Source organism: Phacochoerus africanus, chromosome 8 (genome assembly GCF_016906955.1).
Source record: "Phacochoerus africanus isolate WHEZ1 chromosome 8, ROS_Pafr_v1, whole genome shotgun sequence".
NCBI lineage: Eukaryota > Metazoa > Chordata > Mammalia > Artiodactyla > Suidae > Phacochoerus > Phacochoerus africanus.
In genome coordinates, this window is record NC_062551.1 from 157,095,224 (window position 1) to 157,114,083 (window position 18,860).

Sequence of the window (18,860 nt, forward strand, 5' to 3'; positions counted from 1 at the left end):
TCGTGTACTGAGCTTTCAAATGTGGAAGTTGAGGCTCACAGAAGTCAGGCTAATAAAAGGGGGGAAGGGCTGGAATGCAGCCAAACTCAATTGGCTCCCAAACCAGAGCTTCCCACTCCCACTCCACCCGCCCCCCATAAAGCATCTTAGGACAAGAGTCCACCAATGACTATAAAGAATTAATCCGGAGTTCCCGTCATGGCGCAGTGGTTAACGAATCCGACTAGGAACCATGAGGTTGAGGGTTCGGTCCCTGCCCTTGCTCAGTGGGTTAACGATCCGGCGTTGCCGTGAGCTGTGGTGTAGGTTGCAGACGCGGCTCGGATCCCGCGTTGCTGTGGCTCTGGCGTAGGCCGGTGGCTACAGCTCCGATTCGACCCCTAGCCTGGGAACCTCCATATGCCGCGGGAGCGGCCCAAGAAATGGCAACAACAACAACAACAAAAAAAAAAAGAAAAAGACAAAAAAAAAAGAATTAATCCTTTCAGGAGTTCCCGCTGTGGCTCAGCAGTAACCAACCTGACTTGTATCCATGAGGATGCGGGTTCGATCCATGGCCTTGCTCAGTGGGTTAAGAATCCAGCATTGCTGTGAGCTACGGTGTAGGTCGCAGACGTGGCTCAGATCTGGTGTTGCTGTGGCTGTGGTGTAGGCTGGCAGCTGCAGCTCCAATTCGACCCCTAGCCTGGGAACTTCCATATGCTGCGGGTGCGGCCCTAAAAAAAAATAGTAATAATACTTCGAACCACAGGGACCCCTTTTTTCTTACTTCCTCCTTCTCCACTGCTTTCCCTCCCTCCTGAACCCCTAGATTTTCTAAATGCTCCAAAGACATGTGGGGAAAAGGGGGGAAGGGGTGAGGAAATCGAGGGTCTGGAATCATTTGTAATTCGATGCTTGTAAGCTGGAGCCACCTGCTGTTCTTCCCACACTGCCTGCTTATGCAGACTCCCACAAAATCAGTGCTGTTGTCCTATCTCAAATGACCCCCTCCCCCAGCCATCTCTATGCCATCGCCCTGTTTATTTTTTCATAGCATTTGTCACCTCTCGAAATGCTCCTGTTTGCTGGTTAGTTGTGGTCATCTTCCCTACTAGAATGTTAAGTTCTTCCAGGGCAGGGACCTTATCTGTCTTGTCACCACTGCACAACGGTGTCTAGCATACAGCCTGGCATGTGGTGGGCACTCAACACGTATTCGCTAAATGAATGAGTGAATGAATGAATGGCTCTTACTTCATCCAACTCCTCATTGTACAGAAGGGGGAACGAAGGCCCAGGCAGGGGTGTGACTGGCCCACGTTGGCACAGGACTAGGACCCAAGATTCCCGAGTCCCAGGCTCAAGGGCTTTCCATGGCACCGCGGAACCGCCTGAGTTGCTGTGGAGGAACATACAAGCTTTATTTGGGATAGAAAGGAGGGCGGGGACCCTTGCTCGGTGCATCTTCCCTGAACTTAACTCTCTGTGGGCAGATCCGCATCAGAGCCTACCTGCACGACCTGGAGCGAGGCAAGATGGGGCTCGGGGGCTTGCCTGACAGGAATCTCCTGGCCTGTGCCAAGGCCGACCTCGAAGAAGTGGTCAAGGTGTGCCCAGGCCTCAAGACCTACCTCGACATCGGCCAGGTAAGGCAGCCTCTTGGCTTGGGTATCCAGTGGCTTATAAAAAACCTATTCACTCTCTGCCAGGCCAGGCGGGGACATCAAGACCCAAGGAGAAACGCAGGGCATCCCGCCTGTGCTTGATAACACTGCCTGCCTCCTACAGGCATGGTGAGGCTCAGAGGAGGTGAAGCACCTACGGCGTCCAGAACAGGGCCCAGGTCTTCCAGGCGCTCAGAAAGTGTGGATCATTATTCCGTAGCCAGTACAAGACATTGCATATGAGAAAACTGAGGCCCAGAGGTGATCCCGCTCAAGGTTATAGGGCCAAGCGCCACGGGGCTGGAACTGGAATCGGAGTACCGTCTCCTTTTCCGGAGGTGGGGGACCAAAGTTTGCCAAGGAGGGAAGGTGGGGTGCGGGCAGCGACGGCCGAAGAGAAAGGCTCACGCCGCTGCCGCCGCTCCTACCCCAGGTCTACTACTACATGGGCGTGGACGCCGTGCAGGAGTTGCTGGCGGTGGACGAGGCGGCGTTGAACCAGGCGCTGGTTTTCCTGGCCAAGGCTGCCGAGTTAGAGCTGGGTGCCATGCTGCCCGAGCTGCAGCTGCTGCGGGGCAAGTGCCTGCGCATCAAGGGCGAGGAGGCCAACGCGGCGGCCTGCTTCAAGCGCGCGGTGGAGCTGGACGACGCGGGCTCCAGCCACACCGAGGGCTTCGGCTGCCTGCTCGAGGCGCTGCTGGCGCAGTGGAGCCAGGCACAGCTCAGCGACGGCGAGCTGGGCCGCGAGGTGGACGCGTGGCTGCGCCGCGCCCAGGACAAGTACCCGGCCGCGCGCTTGCGCCAGGAGCTGCAGCGCGTGTGGCGCGGCCACACCAGCGAGGTGCTGGGGCTGGCCCGAGCCTTGGTGGCCCAGGGACGGCCGGCGCTGGTGCGGCTGCTCTTCGAGACCATGGAGCGCCAGGGCGCGGGCGCGGGTGCACGGAGGGGCCGCCGTGCGTTCTCGTTGTGAGAGGTCCGGTCCGAGCCCTGTTCGTCGAGGCCACGCCCGCAAATGCTGGGACCTGGTCCCGCGCTTGACATGGGGTCGCCCTGCCACAGGCTGGCAAGGAAGCAGAGCCTATCAGATTCTCTTTCGGGAACTGCAACGGGGTCGTTGAGACACTAGGGCAGTTGGACATGCCCACGGAGGCAGAGGAGCAAGGGAGGCCGGGGCGGGGGGAGGGGGGGGCGGCGGGGACAGACGTGAGGGGCCACTGGGAAACTGACAATGGAGGGACCAAATGGTGCAAATAAGATGGATGCGAGTCTCCTAGGAGATGCAGAAGATAATTGCCTTCATTTTGGTGGCTTTCTAGTCCCCGCGGGAAATCTCGAGGCCTGCGTGCCTGTCTTTGGAGTCTCTAGCCCTACCATAAGGCCCCTTACTCCCTGGAGTAATACTCAGGTCTCACAGCAGAGCAGCTCTGGCTAGGGCAGAGGGCACCCCCAGAAGCAGGTAAGGGCAGGGCAGTGGTCTATGCCTGGCTGCTAGGGCTCTTTCCTGCCTCTCTAGCAGTCTTCCAGCAGGCCTCATCCTTGGTCAACTTGGGCTGAAAGGCCTCCAAACTCCCTGAAATAAAGCCCATCCGTAGAAATTTTGCATGACCTCCCTGTTCTTGGGGGCACATAGGGGCCCCACCCATCAGGCAGTGCCACCTGCACCCAATCTCGAACGTTCAAGAAGAGATTGAAGAAAATCTTGGAATTTTACATTTTTAGAATCATAGTCATAGGAGTTCCTGTCGTGGCTCAATGGTTAACGAATCTGACTAGGAACCATGAAGTTGCAGGTTCGATCTCTGGCCTTGCTCAGTGGGTTAAGGATCTGGCGTTGCCGTGAGCTGTGGTGTAGGTTGCAGCTGTGGCTCGGATCCCATGTTGCTGTGGCTCTGGCACAGGCCGGCGGCTACATCTCCGATTCGACCCCTAGCCTGGGAACCTCCATATGCCATGGGAGCGGCCCAAGAAATGGCAAAAAGACAAAAAAAAAAAAAAGAAAAGAAAGAATCATAGTCATAGATCTTCGATATGGAGTTTTATTGTCAAAGACCTAGGCTCTGATTGCCAGCAACTCTTTGAACAGTCAAGCTGGATTCTTGTGGCCCTACCCATGGTTTGTGATTTATTTTGCACTTTCTCCTCTTTTTAAAAAAGAGTTATGGAGTTCTTGTGGTGGTTTAGTGGTAACGAACCCAACTAGGATTCATGAGGACGCAGGTTTGATCCCTGGCCTTGCTCAGTGGGTTAAGGATCCGGCGTTGCCGTGAGCTGTGGTGTAGGTTACAAATGTGCCTCGTTGCAGTGGCTGTGGCATAGGCTGGCAGCTTCAGCTCCGATTTGACCCCTGGCCTGGGAACTTCCATATGCCTTGGGTGTGGCCCTAAAAAGACAACAAAAGAAAAAAAAAAAAAAAGAAATACCACCTAGAGCTTCTCTGAGGGTTATCCGCATGCTGGCCAAAAGCCAAAAAGAGAGAAGAAACCCCATTTCCGAGACTAACTGCTATGTGCTAAGCACTTTATACACATAGACTCATTCAAGTGCTCGCACCAGCCCTGAGGCGTAGGCCCCATTGTCCTCATTTTACACAAGAGGCTGAGACACTGAATGAGGGAAGAGCCAGGCTTTGAACCAGACCTGCCTTGTGATGTGCCGTCTCTGGGAACCGCCCTTCCTGGTTGTTCTAAAGTTGAGCCTGTGATCACCAACACAACAGGTCACTACCCTGCCCTCCCTGCAGTATTCTAGTCCCCCGGCTCCCAAACTGCCTGGCTTCTGTGCCACTGTACATCCTGTGCCTCCACTGGCTCCTTTTCTGTAATTTCTATCCCGAGGGCTCAGCTCAAAGCGCCTCCTCCAGGAAGTCTTGCCTAATCCTCCAGCTCTCACTAATCACGCCCTTCTGTGCACAGGTCACTCTCAGGGTCCCACCACGTTGCATTTCTTCCCTTATCCTTGCATCATAATTATGTCACCACATCTGTTTTTCCCTCTCCACCCTGGTTCTCTACAGCAGGGACCACATCTAATTCAGCTCCATGGCCCTGCACTGAGCTTGGTACATAAGACAGGCTCAGTTTTGATGGTTGAACAGAGTAAACTCACAGTGGGGACACAGCTACCTCGGTCCCAAGCAGGCAACTCCATCACCAGGTCCACAAGAGCTGAGGTTGAGGGAGTTCCCGTCGTGGCACAGTGGTTAACCAATCCGACTAGGAACCATGAGGCTGCGGGTTCGATCCCTGGCCTTGATCAGTGGGTTAAGGATCCGGTGTTGCCGTGAGCTGTGGTGTTGGTCGTAGACGAGGCTCGGAACTGGCGTTGCTGTGGCTCTGGCATAGGCCAGTGGCTACAGCTCCAATTAGACCCCTAGCCTGGGAACCTCCATCTGCCTCGGGTGTGGCCCTAGAAAAGACAAAAAAAAAAAAGAGCTGAAGTTGAGGCCAGGAACTTTTGCAGCTTACAGCTCAAGCAGAAAGCATGGGCTTTCTTTCCACCTCCTCTCCAACCTTAGGCCAAGTCCCCAAATCTGCAGCTGGGAAGCTGAGGCCCAGGTGGGGAAACTGAGGCAAGAGAGCAGGGACTTACCCAAGGTCAAGCAATGAATCAATGACAGATACAAACTTGAACCCCCACTCCAGACTCTCAGGCCAGTGTTCTCTGCCCTTTCAGGGTCGCCTCCTTTCCCAAGTTTATTTCTGGTAAGCCCAGGAGGACTGCAGGCTTTCTATTCATTCACTCAATAAACATTTACCCAGGAGTTCCCGTCATGGCTCTGTGGAAACAAATCCAACTAGGAACCACAAGGTTGCAGGTTCGATCCCTGGCCTTGCTCAGTGGGTTAAGAATCTGGCATTGCTGTGAGCTGTGGTGTAGGCTGCAGATGCTGCTCAGATCTGATATTGCTGTGGCTTTGGCGGAGGCCAGCAGCTGTAGCTCCAATTCAACCCCTAGCCTGGGAACCTCCATATGCCACAGGTGCAGCCCTAAAACACAAAAACAAAAACGACAACATTTACCAGACACCAGCCTAGTGCCAAACTCTGGAGCTACTGTGGAGAACAGAGCATACCCTGTCTACACCTTCAGGGATTTCAGTCTAGAGCACGCCGAGCGGGTCATGCAGGGGCTTGTGGGCCACAGCGGGGACTTCAGAAGACCAGTGGAGACTCTCAGAAGTGTTAGCTGGTCCACCTGACCCTGCACGCTTGTCACACTCATCCTGTGTTAGTGGCCTTTCTCCAGCCCAATGGGGAGGGGATAGTGGCATTAGCCACCCCTCTTCAGCAAGCCCCTGCTGATGTCAGGCCTGGAGTTCCCCTAGGACTGTGGCTCTGGCTGGTAGGGGGAGGCTAGTGGGCAGTTGATCTGTATTCAATTATAGCTTTGAGTCCTGAGGAATGCCCCTCCCTGCAGGGCAGCTGGGAGGACAACTGCCACCCAGCTGAAGCAGCAGGAGCTCCTTTGGGGAGCTCTGCAGGGTAAAAGCCTCAATGACCCCATAATCGGAGTCATGAAGATAAATCACTCCTTGTGCTGCCTGCCCATTTCTTTCTCTGTCTAGCAGCCAACATCAGGCAGCTAGAAATTCCTCTTTAGACAGCAAGAGCAAAGCATGTTAAATATGGTGAAAACAGGTGAAATCTTTCAATTATCGGTTTCTGGAATCTCAGTATTGAAAAGAACCTTAGTCTTCCAGCCTCTCAGAACTCCTCTCAGCAGTGAGTATTCTGAAAGGAGTATCTAAACCACTTGCATGCCTCTGGCAGACAGGCAGCTCACTACCTCTTGAGGGAATCAGTCCACATGTTAACATTTCAAGTCTTTTAAGTTTGTCCTTCTATTGGGTTGAAACCTTCTTTTATGTCATTTCCATGTCTTGGTTCAAGTTCACTTTTGCCACACACAACGGACCCTCCTAAGCAGGCTGGCCTTGGACAAATCATTTTGCCCTGACCCCCATTCTCCCTTTCTATTGTGACGCCTATTACAGTGTTTAAGTTGTTCAGTAGGAGGCTGGCTATTCTGCCTGCAGCCAGGCTGAGATCTGACCTGGCCTCCAGCCACCAGTGCCCTGCCTGGAGCTTGCACAGAGCTGGTGCCAGCAGCTGAAGAAAGCAGAACAGAACAGGGCTTCTCCCGCCCCTAATCAGCCCCCAAGGGAGCACCCTGTGTGGATGATGGTGGCTGGATGCCAAATGAAGTGAAATATCTCCTTTTCTCAGGCTGTTAACTTTTTTTCTTGTTTAAGGAAGGGGAGGATAATGACATTTAGCACTTTACAACTCAGCAGTGAAATGAGCAGATGGAAACAGATCCCAGCATCGTGGGCATGCTTCCAGCGAGACGCCCTCCCCAGCTCTGGCTCCAGCTCTGTGGGGTCCAAGTTACTGGCAAGCCTTGCTGATGGGGTTGGGGACACCGCCCACTCCCTCCTGCCCCAGCTCCTCCCACAGCAGCGCCTCCAGGCTGCAGGTGGGGCGTACCAGCCCCCACGTCCCGCTTCTTGCCTCTGCTCACCCTATTCCACCTTTCTGGAGCGCCTTTCCCACCTGCCAGGTCTTTTTGGAATATGACCCCTCTAGTTTGGAGGAGCAGAGGTAAGGGGGGCCCTTGAAGAGACAGGGGTGAGCAAAAAACGCTTGTGGAGCTGTGGAAAAACTCCAGCTGGCCTCTAGGTGGCCACAGAAGAATGATTTGCATGGGGAAGTTTCCCGCAGGGAGGAAAAAAAAAAAATCATCATCATTATTTTCATCAAAACTATGTACTGAGAACTCACCGTGGGCCCGTCCCTGGGACCTGTGCTTCCTATGCCTCATTCCATTTAACCTTCGGAAGCCGGGGAGCAATGATTCTGCACTGTTCCCATTTTACAGGTGAAGAAACTGAGGCTCAGGGAGGTTCAATAACTTCTCCAAGGCCCCTCCCCATTGAATGGCAGGCAGGCAAAAGGGGACAAATAAATGGCTTTTTAACTATTTGGGGTTTAGATTACTTTCTTTTCTGTCACATATGTTGCTCCGTATACTGCACACTTCAAAAACATCCAAATGCACTTTTCATGTTTATGTTTCCAAACCAGTCCATAGCTCTGTGCTGGGGTTTATTCTCTTTGGCATGGAAACGGTTTCATTCAACTGTAGCTCCTCTGCGCGTTTTATTTGTCATCCACAACGTAAAAGACACAAACAGAAGAGCCCCGGCTGCGGGGGGCGAGCCCTTGCTTCCACCTGCCCAGTCCCCTGGCTGCTGGGCCTCGCACCTCTTCTTCCTGGGCTGCTAACCACACCGTCCCCATTCCAGGTGGTGGCAGAGGGCTGCCCATCATAACGCCTTGCCCCCTGACTGCAGGTGCTGACCTATGACCCAGGTTGGGCCATGCAGCGTCCTTCCCAGAGAGGTTTCCCACTGGGTGCAAGCGACGGAAGACGTTCTTTGTCCGCTGGAACAGCTCTTGGGGACTGTCCCTGTTGGGATGAAGCTTAGCTGTGGGCATCAAAGACCTGAAAACAGTATCTTAAACAAGAACAAGAAGGTGTGTGTTTATCTCGCAAAGCCAGCTCAAGTATCACCTCAGGGCCTGCCATGTCCCCTCTTCCTGCCCCTGGATACAGGCTAACATCATCCTGCTGCAAGCACCTCCACTGTCACCTGGCTGGGAGCGCTGCTGATGCCTCTGTGCATATCCTTCAACCGATGGAGAATGGAAACTGGAGGATAAATGCCTGAGCCTCATAAGCAGGGGTGGGGCAAGGGGAGAGGTTCCCATTGGGATTGAGGCCCCCCCTGTTGCCCTTAGCAGTAACCTGCTGGTTCATTATCAGACCTTATATTCCTCTCCTGCCCTTCCCTCTCTCAATTCCCTACTCTCCTAGCAGGGTTTCCTGAGGTCACCTCTCCAAGAAACTGTGTGCCTTTAGATCCTTGACTCAGGGCCTGCTTCTTGGGGAGCCCAGCTTTCGACACACTTGAAGTCTTCCCTCATCCCAGGAGGAGAACTCTGCCACATCCCAGTACTCCCAGGGTACCTTGTTTGTGCCTCTAATACAGTACACCGTGGCCTATCTTGTTGTATTTACTAAGTGTAAACTAGGAAGGAAGGAATAAGCACTTATTGAGTACCAGCGGTGCACCAGGCACTGTACCAGATGTCTTGTCCTCAGTCATTCAATTATTCACTAATTAATTCATTCAACAAATCTTTACTGAGCATTTATAATGCACGAGACAATGATCTAGGCCAGGGGCTGGCAAGCTATGGTCCATGGGCTGAATTAGGCCCCCCACCTGTTTTTGCAAATAAAGTTTTATTGAAACACAACTGTGCTCATTTGCTTACATTTTTTTCATGGCGGCTTTCATGTTAATAACAGCAGAGTTGAGCAGTTTCGACAGAGACCATATGGCCTGCAAAGCATAAAATATTTACTGTCTGGCCCTTTGCAGAAAAAGTTCGGTGCCCCTTGGAATAGGCACTAGGGCTGCTACAGTGAACAAAACAAAAATCCCTGCCCTCCTGGATGGAGCTTACATGCTACTGGGGTGGAGTCAGGGGATGGGGGGGACACGTAACACAGTAAACCTCAAACTAGATTCTTAGTATATTAAATGATGATAGATGCTATGGAGAGAAAAAAAAATAGAGCAAGAGAGTAACAGGAGTGCTGGGGATAGGAGTGGGGATTGTGCTGAAAATTAGAGTGTCGGGAAGTCTTGGCTGTGAACATGACGGTTGAGGAAAGAGCTGAAGGAGGTGAAGGAGTGAGCCACGTGGACCTGGCTGGGAAGAGCCATCAGGTAGTGGAGCAGCAGGTGCGAGGGCTGTACTGGAGTATTAACGATAGTTTATGCTACATTGAGTGCTATGTACCAGGTGCCCTTCAAGTGCTCTACATGCAAAATCTCATTTCATTACTTTAAAAGCATCATCTTGTTACATCTCTAATCTTACAAAAGAATGATTTGAATATATTTCTTTTTTTTTTTTTTGTCTTTTTAGGGCCGCACCCATGGCATATGAAGGTTCCCAGGCCAGGGGTCCAATCCCAGCTGTAGCCGCCAGCCTACACCACAGCCAGAGCAACTCAGGATCTGAGCCCCATCTTCAGCCCACAGCTCATGGCAATGCCGGATCCTTAATCCACTGATGGAGGCCAGGGATCGAACCTGTGTCTTCATGGATGCTATTCGGATTCATTAACTGCTGAGCCACGACAGGAACTCCTATTTCTTTTTTTTTCAGTTTTTTTTTTCTGGCTTTTTAGGGCTATACTATGGCATATGGAATTTCCCAGGCTAGGGTTCCAATCAGAGCTACAGCTTCCGGCCACAGTCACAGCCACAGCCACAGCAACTTGGGATCTGAGCCATGCCTGCGACTTACACCACAGTTCACAGCAATGCCAGATACTTAACCCACTGAGCAGGGCCCGGGGTTTACCCTACATCCTCACGGATACTAGGTCAGGTTCTTAACCCCCTGAGCCTCAACAAGAACTCCAGGAGACTTGTGAGGTTTTAATCATAAATGAACTCTATAATTCAAGGCACTCAATAAATGGCTGATCAATGAGTTGATTGAAATGTCTCCCAGGAAGTTACTAGCAGTGAGAGGACTACATTCTGGTCTCCACCAGCCTGGACTTTCTCAGTGGGGAGCAAATCTACTGTGACCATGGCTGGCTTGAGGGGACCCTGCAGCTCCCGTCTGCAGAGCCTCCTGCGAACTCTCGGCAAAAGGCAGCAGTTCTCGGCTTACCTCCCAAGGGGGTCGTGAGCACTAATTAGTTACCATTGGTAAAGTGCTCTGAAGATGTGGGGGTGTATAAACATGGCAAGTCATTAGGCCTCTCCACACCACTATGCTCTAGAGCCAGGAACTACTAATTGAGAAATAATTAACACCTCAGGGTGCAGAGGAAGGATGCCTGGCTCTTCCAAGATTGGAAGGGATGTAAGAAAGTGCACAAAGAGCCAGGAGAAGTCTAAGGCTGCTTTGGATCCTGAAGATTTTTCTCCTGTTGTCTCTAGAGAGGAGGCATGGGGACCTTGGGGACTGCCTTCTTTGGGGAAAGAAGCCCAGAGCACAGAGCTGGGCTGCAGGGGCTGAATGATGCTCTTAGAGCAGAAGCGCTCAGGTCCAGCCCAGGTTCTGCCCCACCTTCCAGCTGGTGAGCAGATGCCGGTCATGGAGCCCACCAAGCTGAATTTTTCTCAGCTGTAAGACCAGGACGATGACATGCGTCTCCCATCTCCCCTCCCTGCACCAGGCTATCTGAAGCCCTTCTTCTAGGCCAGGGATCGAGCCCAGGCTTCATGTTAGGATCAAGGAGGAGTCTAAAGTACTGATGCCCAGGCCCACCCCAGATCAATGACCAGCATCGTGGGGCTGGGACCAAGCGATTCCCAGTGCAGTCAAGTTTGCAAACCACTGCTTTGGTTTGTTTATCAGGCACGGTGCTGGGAGTGGAGGGAAACAAAGATGTAAACCCTACCCCATCCCACGCCCCTCACACCGGCTCATCATTTCCTGATTCAGGGCCTGCGCGTGTCCTGGACCTTCTAATCCCCTCCCAGTGCCATTCTTGTGCTGCTAACCTCCACTCATCCTTCAGGGTCGGCTTGAAGCTTATCTCCTCAGGGAAGCCCTCTTTCCCAGCGTTCCTAGAGGACTGTTTTCAGCCCCCTCAGCCCACCCTATTACACCACGGATCACACAGTATTTTTCCTTGCAGATCCTGGTGGGCTGAGAGCTTCTTGGGGCCAGTATCAGAACCATCAGGGTCTTGCACTGGGTCGTGTACATTTTAGGCGCTGAAAAAACCATAGCGGTTACCAGTTAGGTAGCGTCATATGATACACAGCTCCCACCTCAGGGCGTTTGGCACCTTTTGTTCTCTGTGTCTAGAACATTCTTCCCCCCGATATCTGCAAGGCCCTCTCAACTCCTTCAGGTCTTTGCTAAACTGTCACCTACTCCACCAGACTTTCCTTGATCCTTTTATTTTAAATGGCAACCACAGACCGCCAATGCTTTCCCTTGTCTAATTAATTTTTCTTCACAGTATTTAACACCATCTGACTAATGGATCCTGTCTTTACATAAAATTTTGATCATTTGTGCATCATGGAGTTTTTGCATTATTTTTAAAAACTTAATTGCATTAAAATACCACTTATCTTGACCCCTGAGATCTTTGGCCTCCCTTTAACTTTCACTGTATTGATTTATTGACTAGAATGTAAGCTACACTGAATGCAGGGAACCCTGTCTGTTTTGTTCACCATTCCCAGTTTCTTCAAGGGGCTGGGACACGGCAGCTGCTCAAAAAATATTTTGTGAATAAAAGTTTGTCTTAGTGTCTTAAAGACGAAATAAAGGTGCTGTATTTCCACTGTTTAAACTTTTTAATTTATTTAAATTGAAAGCCTGTAAAATCACAGGATAGATTCAAACTCGCTTGGCCCGCTGTTGTCATAGTTACAACATCCAAGGCGGGTCTCCTATTCCGAGAGTGGGGAGGGCCCTGGCAGTGGGTGGGAACATTAGGCTCAAAACCTAGGAAATTGGCCTTGATCATAGAGTTACACCTCCCTAAATCCTAGAGGGCACTTCCCGGATGGTGATTTACTTATTGCTGCCCAGGCCAATCTACGAGCATGTTCTTTCTCCGCGGCTAAGTTTCCTGCAAACCTCTAGCGTGGGGTGGGGCCAGTACCCCGAGCACGGCTTTGTGATTGGCGGTAAGGACAGGAGGCGGAGTTTGACGTGGATACGCCCCCGGCGCACGCGCGCTGGTCGGGCACGGCGGTCGCCGCGCGGGCTGAGTTGGCAGGGAGTAAACCTGGTGAGCATGGGTGACAGCGAGGGCTGAGGGTTGAGGGAAGGGCGGGAGGCTGCGGAACAAAGACTGCGCTCGGTCCTGGACGCCGAGACCTAGAACCCTCACGTGCCTCCGGTCCTTGGATTGGGGCGGGGTCACAGTCACTGAAACTCTTGGATTATGCTTGTTTCCTAGTCTGTTTCCTCCCTTGTGAAATGGGGGCAGGACTTCCTCCCTTGTCTGCCTCGGGTCGTTGTAACTGAGGATTTGTTAGAAATCTCCCAGACCTAATGAATCAGAAACTCTAGGGATGAGGCCCCATAATCAGTGTTCAATAAGCCCTCCAGGTGATTCGGATGCTTGCTTGATTTTCAGATCCACGGGGCTACCGGAATGTAGCAGGCTGTATTGAGGGACTTCCAAACCCGAGTTGAGAAGGAAGGTGAGAGACAGAAAGAAGGGCGTGCACATGAAAGAAATCTTACAGACAGACTCATTTACTTGGAGAGGAATCAAGGGTGAAGGTGTTTCTGGTTTGGGCCACGGGCCTGTGGTGGTGGGGCCTTAAGTGGTGGTGCCAGGAGTGAACCAGGCATGCCCTGCCTCCAGAGTCTGCACTTTTCTACTCAGTCACGTTAGGGCTCCCATCCTTTTTCAGGTCATAGGCCACATAGGAAATGATACTGTTTGTACAGTGCCCAGGGGAAATGGATGAAGCTGCTTGAGGTTAGAGTGGACCAGCTGTGGAATGTGAAGCTGCTGAAAGCTGGAGGGAACCACCTGGGGGATTTGACCTTCCCAGAGCTGAGGGGAGTCAGTAACCCATTCTCGGCATAAGGCCGGAGAGCTTTGCTCCATGAGGATATGCTGGAGATTAGAGGTGCTCGTTTTATTTGGCAGTAAATCAAGAACCTTGAAAGGGTTTATATACTTTTTGACTCAGTAATTCCATTCCTGAGAATCTCTCCCAAATATGTAACAAGAAACCCTTCTGTTTATTGTAGATTATAACAGAAAAAAATGGTAACTCTGAAGAATCATTTTTGCTTTTCTGTTTTTCTTTTTAGGGCCACACCTGCAGCCTATGGAAGTTCCTGGGCTAGGGGTCAAATCAAAGCTGCAGCTGTGGGCCTGCACAGCCACAGCAACTTGGGATCTGAGCCATGTCTGCAGCCTACACTGAGTGAGGCCAGGGATTGAACCTGCATCCTTGTAGATACTAATTGGGTTTGCAACCCACTGAACCACAAGGGAACTCCCCAGAGAATTTTTTTTTTTTTTTGTCTTTTGTCATTTTAGGGCTGCACCCTCAGCGTATGGAGGTTCCCAGGCTAGGGGTCCAATTGGAGCTATAGCTGCCGGCCTACGCCACAGCCACAGCAACGCCAGATCCGGGTTGCATCTGCGACTTACACACCTTAGCTTACGGCAATGCCGGATCCCTAACCCACTGAGCGAGGCCAGGGATCGAACCCACAGCTTCACGGTTCCTAGTCGGATTCGTTTCTGCTGTGCCATGATGGAACTCCAGGAATTGTTTTTGACTTAATCAGTGGGATATTGTGCTGCCCTTAGGAATGTGTAAATATTTTATAAAATCAGGCAGAGCTGCTTTGCCTGCCCACCTGCTTATATCCCTCACAAGCATTCTGTCTTAATAAATCTATTTCTTGCCTAAAAAAAATAAAATCAGAGCTCCTGTTATGGCTTAGCAGGTTATGAACCCGACCAGTATCCATGAGGATGCGGGTTGGATCCCTGGCTTCATTCATTGGGTTAAGGATCCCGCGTTGCCATGAGCTGTGGTGTAGGTCGCAGATTCAGCTTGGTTCCTGAGTTGCTGTGGCTGTGGTGTAGGCTGGCAGCTATAGCTCTGATTCGACCCCTAGCCACGGAACTTCCATATGTCGTGGTGCGGCCCTAAAAAGCAAAAAATAAAAATAATAATAAAGAATAATAAAATTATCCAGAAAGCTACACGCTCACTCAGTAGACAGTGTCTAGTAAGCCCCTGCTATGTGACAAGCAAGTGAGATATGGCCCTTGCATGCACAGCCGAGTGCCTGGAGGAAGACCAGCGGCCAAAGGAGCAATAACTCCAAAGACTGGTGTTCCAGAGGGAGAGGGGTGCTCTCACAGGAGAAACTGGTCTTTGGGGTATGGGACGTGGGTCCAGAAAGGTATCCCAGACGACAGGGTGGCACTCCTGAGGCCTGGAGGGTGAGTAGACGTCAGTACGCGAGGGGGAGAGGAGCATTCTATGCAGAGGGGACTGTGTTTTAGTGCTGCAGCTGGAGCATGAGAGGGCAAGGGTCCGAGGAGGCCAGAGGGGACCAGCAGGCAGCTCACGTGGGGCCATGGGCACCATGAAGGTCGAAGCTTAGACCTGATTCTAAGGGTAGCAGGAAGCTTTTGGAGGATCTTTTTTTTTTTTTTTTTTTAAGTATATAATGATTTTTATTTTTTCCATTTTAGTTGGTTTACAGTGTCCTGTCAATTTCTACTGTACAGTAAAAGTGACCCAGTCACATATATACATTCTTTTTCTTGCATTATCCTCCATCATGTTTCAGAAATGACTGGATGTAGTTCCCTGCGATATACAGCAGGATCTCATTGCTTATCCACTCCATGCTGGAGGATCTCGAGCAAGAAAAACTGTTGCCATCTGTGTTTTGGATGTGTCCCCTGTGACTGCAGCATGGAGAATGGGCTGGAAGGGAGTGGGTATGGAAGCTGGGGGCCCAGGTGAGAGATGGTGCCCTGGATCTGGGCAGAGGAGATCCCCCCCTTACCCCACCCTCATATACCCACCCTCACCAAGCCCTCTGGACCAGCAACGCTGGATCATTAACCCACTGAGCAAGGGCAGGGATCGAACCTGCAACCTCATTGTTCCTAGTCGGATTCGTTAACCACTGTGCCACGATGGGAACTCCCAGATACCGTTCTAATGACATTTTATAACTTCTCTAAGTTCCCGCATTAGGAGTTCCCATCGTGGTGCAGCGGAAACAAATCCAACTAGGAACCATGAGGTTGTGGGTTCAATCCCTGGCCTCACTCAGTGGGTTAAGTGATGCTGTGAGCTGTGGTGTAGGTCACAGATGAGGCTCGGATCTGGCATGGCTGTGACTGTGGCATAGGCCAGCAGCTGTAGCTCCAATCGGACCCTTAGCCTGGGAACCTCCATATGCCTCGAGTGCAGCCCTAAAAAGCAAAAAAAATAAATAATTTCCACAATAGACCTACAAGATAGGTCCTGTTGTAATACCATTTTATAGATCACAAGGAGTTAAGGTTCATGTCCCAAGCGACACAGAGTGTAGTTATTAGGAAGCCTGACTGGGATCCAGGTCTTCTGATTTCAGAGCCTGTGCCATCGCCAGGCATTGGTGTCTCTGCAGTATGCTGTTGTATTTTTATAAATGGGAAAATAGTGATTTTTTAAAAATGGCCGTAAGAGGTGAGCAAAGTAGTACTTTGATGGGCTAGCATATTAGAAAAGGAAGGATCTGCACCCACAAAATTGGTGGCTGTCTTAGAAGTCTGTTGGAGACCCGCGGGTGCTGGCTCCTGCCTGGTATCCGGTCACAATAAGTTAATGCTTATTTCTGTCTGGCTCATTTTCTTCAGGCACAAGTGCCTCCCAGTGCTGGGGTGTCATGGAAGGGCTGCTGACAAGATGCCGAGCGCTGGCCACCTGCAGGCGCCAGCTCTCAGGGTCCGCTCCTCACAGGTTTCAGCACGGCACCCCAGGGAGAGGGAAGCGCTTGCTGCTGTCCCGCATGTTCCAGCCCCAGAACCTTCGGGAAGACCAGGTGCTCTCTCTCGAGGGCAGACCTGGCGACCTGACCTGTAAGAGCCAGCGGCTGATGCTGCAGGTGGGCCTGATCCACCCGGCCAGCCCTGGCTGTTACCACCTCCTGCCTTACACCGTCCGCGCCATGGAGAAGCTCATGCGGGTGATAGACCAGGAGATGCAGGCCATCGGGGGCCAGAAGGTCAACATGCCCAGCCTCAGCCCAGCAGAGCTGTGGCGAGCCACCAGCCGGTGGGACTCAATGGGCAAGGAGCTGCTCAGACTTAGAGACAGGCACGGCAAGGAGTACTGCTTGGGCCCAACTCACGAGGAAGCCGTCACAGCCCTGGTCGCCTCCCAGAAGACCCTGTCTTACAAGCAGCTCCCCGTCCTGCTGTACCAGGTGACGCGGAAGTTTCGGGATGAGCCCAGGCCCCGCTTTGGTCTCCTCCGAGGCCGAGAGTTTTACATGAAGGACATGTACACCTTCGACTCCTCCCCCGAGGCCGCCCGGCGGACCTACAGCCTGGTGTGCGATGCTTACGGCAGCCTCTTCGACAGGCTGGGGCTGCGGTGCCTGCAGGTCCAGGCAGATGTGGGCAGCATCGGGGGCACGATGTCTCATGAGTTCCAGCTGCCGGTGGACGTTGGGGAGGACCGGCTTGCGCTCTGTCCCCGCTGCAGCTTCTCGGCCAATGTGGAGACCCTGGACTTGGCACAGACGAACTGCCCTGCTTGCCAGGGACCACTGACCGAAACCAAAGGCATCGAGGTGGGGCACACGTTTTACCTGGGCACCAAGTACTCCTCCATCTTCAATGCCCAGTTCACCAATGTCCACGGCAAAGCATCCCTGGCTGAAATGGGGTGCTATGGCTTGGGGGTGACCCGGATCTTGGCCGCTGCCATTGAAGTCCTCTCTGCAGAAGACTGCATCCGCTGGCCCGGCCTCCTGGCCCCTTACCAAGTCTGCGTCATCCCCCCTAAGAAGGGCAGCAAGGAGGAGGCAGCCGCAGAGCTCACAGGGCACCTGTACGACCACATCACCGAGGCGGCGCCACAGCTCCGTGGGGAGGTCCTGCTGGACGACAGGACCCATCTGACCATTGGGAACAGACTGAAAGATGCCGACAAGCTCGGCTACCCCTTCGTGATCATCGCGGGCAAGAGGGCCCTGGACGAGCCTGCACATTTTGAGATTCGGTGCCAGAACACAGGCGAGGTGGTCTTCCTCACCAGAGAGGGAGTCCTGGAATTACTGAGCCAAGTGCAGGTGGCGTAAACACGCCCCCCTCACATCTCACCGCCTCAGTGTCCATCCTAACGCTGCCTTACCCGCAGGAGCTGGTCTCCCCAGAAACAGGGCAGCTCGTGGAAGGTGAGACCCTGTGAGGGAAACCAGTTATTCAGTCATTTGTTCAGACGCTTTGTATTTAAAGTTGTCACCTTGAGAAGTTCCCGTTGTGGCTCAGTGGTTCATGAATCCGACTAGGAACCATGAGGTTTTGGGTTCGATCCCTGGCCTCGCTCAGTGGGTTGGGGATCCTGTGTTGCCATGAGCTATGGTGTAGGTCGCAGACATGGCTTGGATCCCGAGTTGCTGTGGCTCTGGCATAGGCCGGCAGCTGCAGCTCTGTTTGGACCCTTAGCCTGGGAACCTCCGTGTGCCGCGGCTGCCGCCCTAGAAAAGACCAAAGAAAATAAAGTTGCCACCTTGATCCCTTTGTCTGCACTGGCCCTACTGCCACGTACCATTCCTTTTGTATTCCACTGTGGAAGCTTCTGTTGGTGGCTAGAAACAGCTAAGTTGTCATCTTGGCCTTCAAGTGAGTCCGTTCCTGTCTCCCAGGAGAGGTTCCCATGCATCGGATGCCGTGGCTGAGGAGCGAGGCCCCTGGAGCTCCGACAGTCTGACCACGGGCCTCTTGCAGCTTTCAGTCCAGAGAGGCGGCCTGCCAGCCCTCCGTTGAGAAGATGGGCTGAGAGTCTGGGTAGAAGAATCAGGACACCTGGCCGCCCCTGACTCACTGATGACTTGGACACGACCCCTCCCCTGCCGGGGCCCCAGTTTCCCCATCTGTGCCATGAGAAAATGGAACTGGATTTGTTAGTTCCTCGGGGCTGTGACTGGCAGATCTGGTTCCTCTGGTCCTCCATCATTTAAGCTACCCAGAAAGTTAATACAGTTAGCTAATGGCCCCCAAACCAACTCCAGAGACCCGGCCCTGTTGAGGCGGTTTAGCCCGAAGATGGTATTGTATTGGTTGAATAAAGTCCAGCTGTTGGGATGAGCCTTGCGTGTTAATTGGAAACAGTTCTGGGAATACCTGCCATTTTAACAGTGCAGCGGCTTCCTGCATGGAGCCTCTGTGCTCGTTCTCCTGTTTCTCCTAAAAAGAAAACTGAGTGGCTGGGATAATTGTGTGTGAAACCATTTCTTCCCGCATGTATCAAGGGCAGCAGGCTTCATGTGCCACGGTGACCTCGTCCTGGGTGCAGAGTGGAATCCTACCTGGAGCCCCGCACGACAGGGGTGAGTATTAAGAGGTCTCTGCCTGAATCCTGGGGCGTACGGGCAGCGGCCTTGA

General features: G+C 52.5%; 2 protein-coding genes across 5 annotated transcripts in view; both read left to right on the forward strand.

The window, feature by feature from the left end:
• Positions 1–9,548, forward strand: part of TTC22 (tetratricopeptide repeat domain 22) — a 30,146-nt gene extending 20,598 nt beyond the window's left edge. The window contains exons 6-7 of one of the 2 annotated variants that reach the window (XM_047788993.1): positions 1,476–1,628; positions 2,080–2,818. In XM_047788993.1, the coding sequence (XP_047644949.1) occupies positions 1,476–1,628; positions 2,080–2,616 (690 nt within the window). In that variant the 3' untranslated portion in view covers positions 2,617–2,818. Of the gene's footprint in view, positions 1–1,475; positions 1,629–2,079; positions 2,819–7,998 lie in introns of those variants that run through there. The other variant, XM_047788994.1, reaches the window with a different exon arrangement.
• A 2,874-nt stretch (positions 9,549–12,422) lies between these two features.
• PARS2 (prolyl-tRNA synthetase 2, mitochondrial) lies at positions 12,423–18,563 on the forward strand. Of its 3 annotated transcripts, XR_007136137.1 has the most exons (4): positions 12,433–12,494; positions 12,846–12,912; positions 16,107–17,650; positions 18,122–18,563. XR_007136137.1 is itself a non-coding variant. In XM_047788995.1 (3 exons), the coding sequence occupies exon 3, from the start codon at positions 16,136–16,138 to the stop codon at positions 17,552–17,554; it is 1,419 nt and encodes a 472-aa protein (XP_047644951.1). In that variant the 5' UTR covers positions 12,433–12,494; positions 12,846–12,912; positions 16,107–16,135; the 3' UTR covers positions 17,555–17,792. The 3 variants fall into 3 exon arrangements, 2 of the variants coding, with proteins under 2 accessions (XP_047644952.1, XP_047644951.1); XM_047788995.1 differs by lacking the exon at positions 18,122–18,563 and having other exon boundaries at positions 16,107–17,792; XM_047788996.1 differs by lacking the exons at positions 12,846–12,912; positions 18,122–18,563 and having other exon boundaries at positions 12,423–12,494; positions 16,107–17,792.
• Positions 18,564–18,860: the final 297 nt, after the last annotated feature.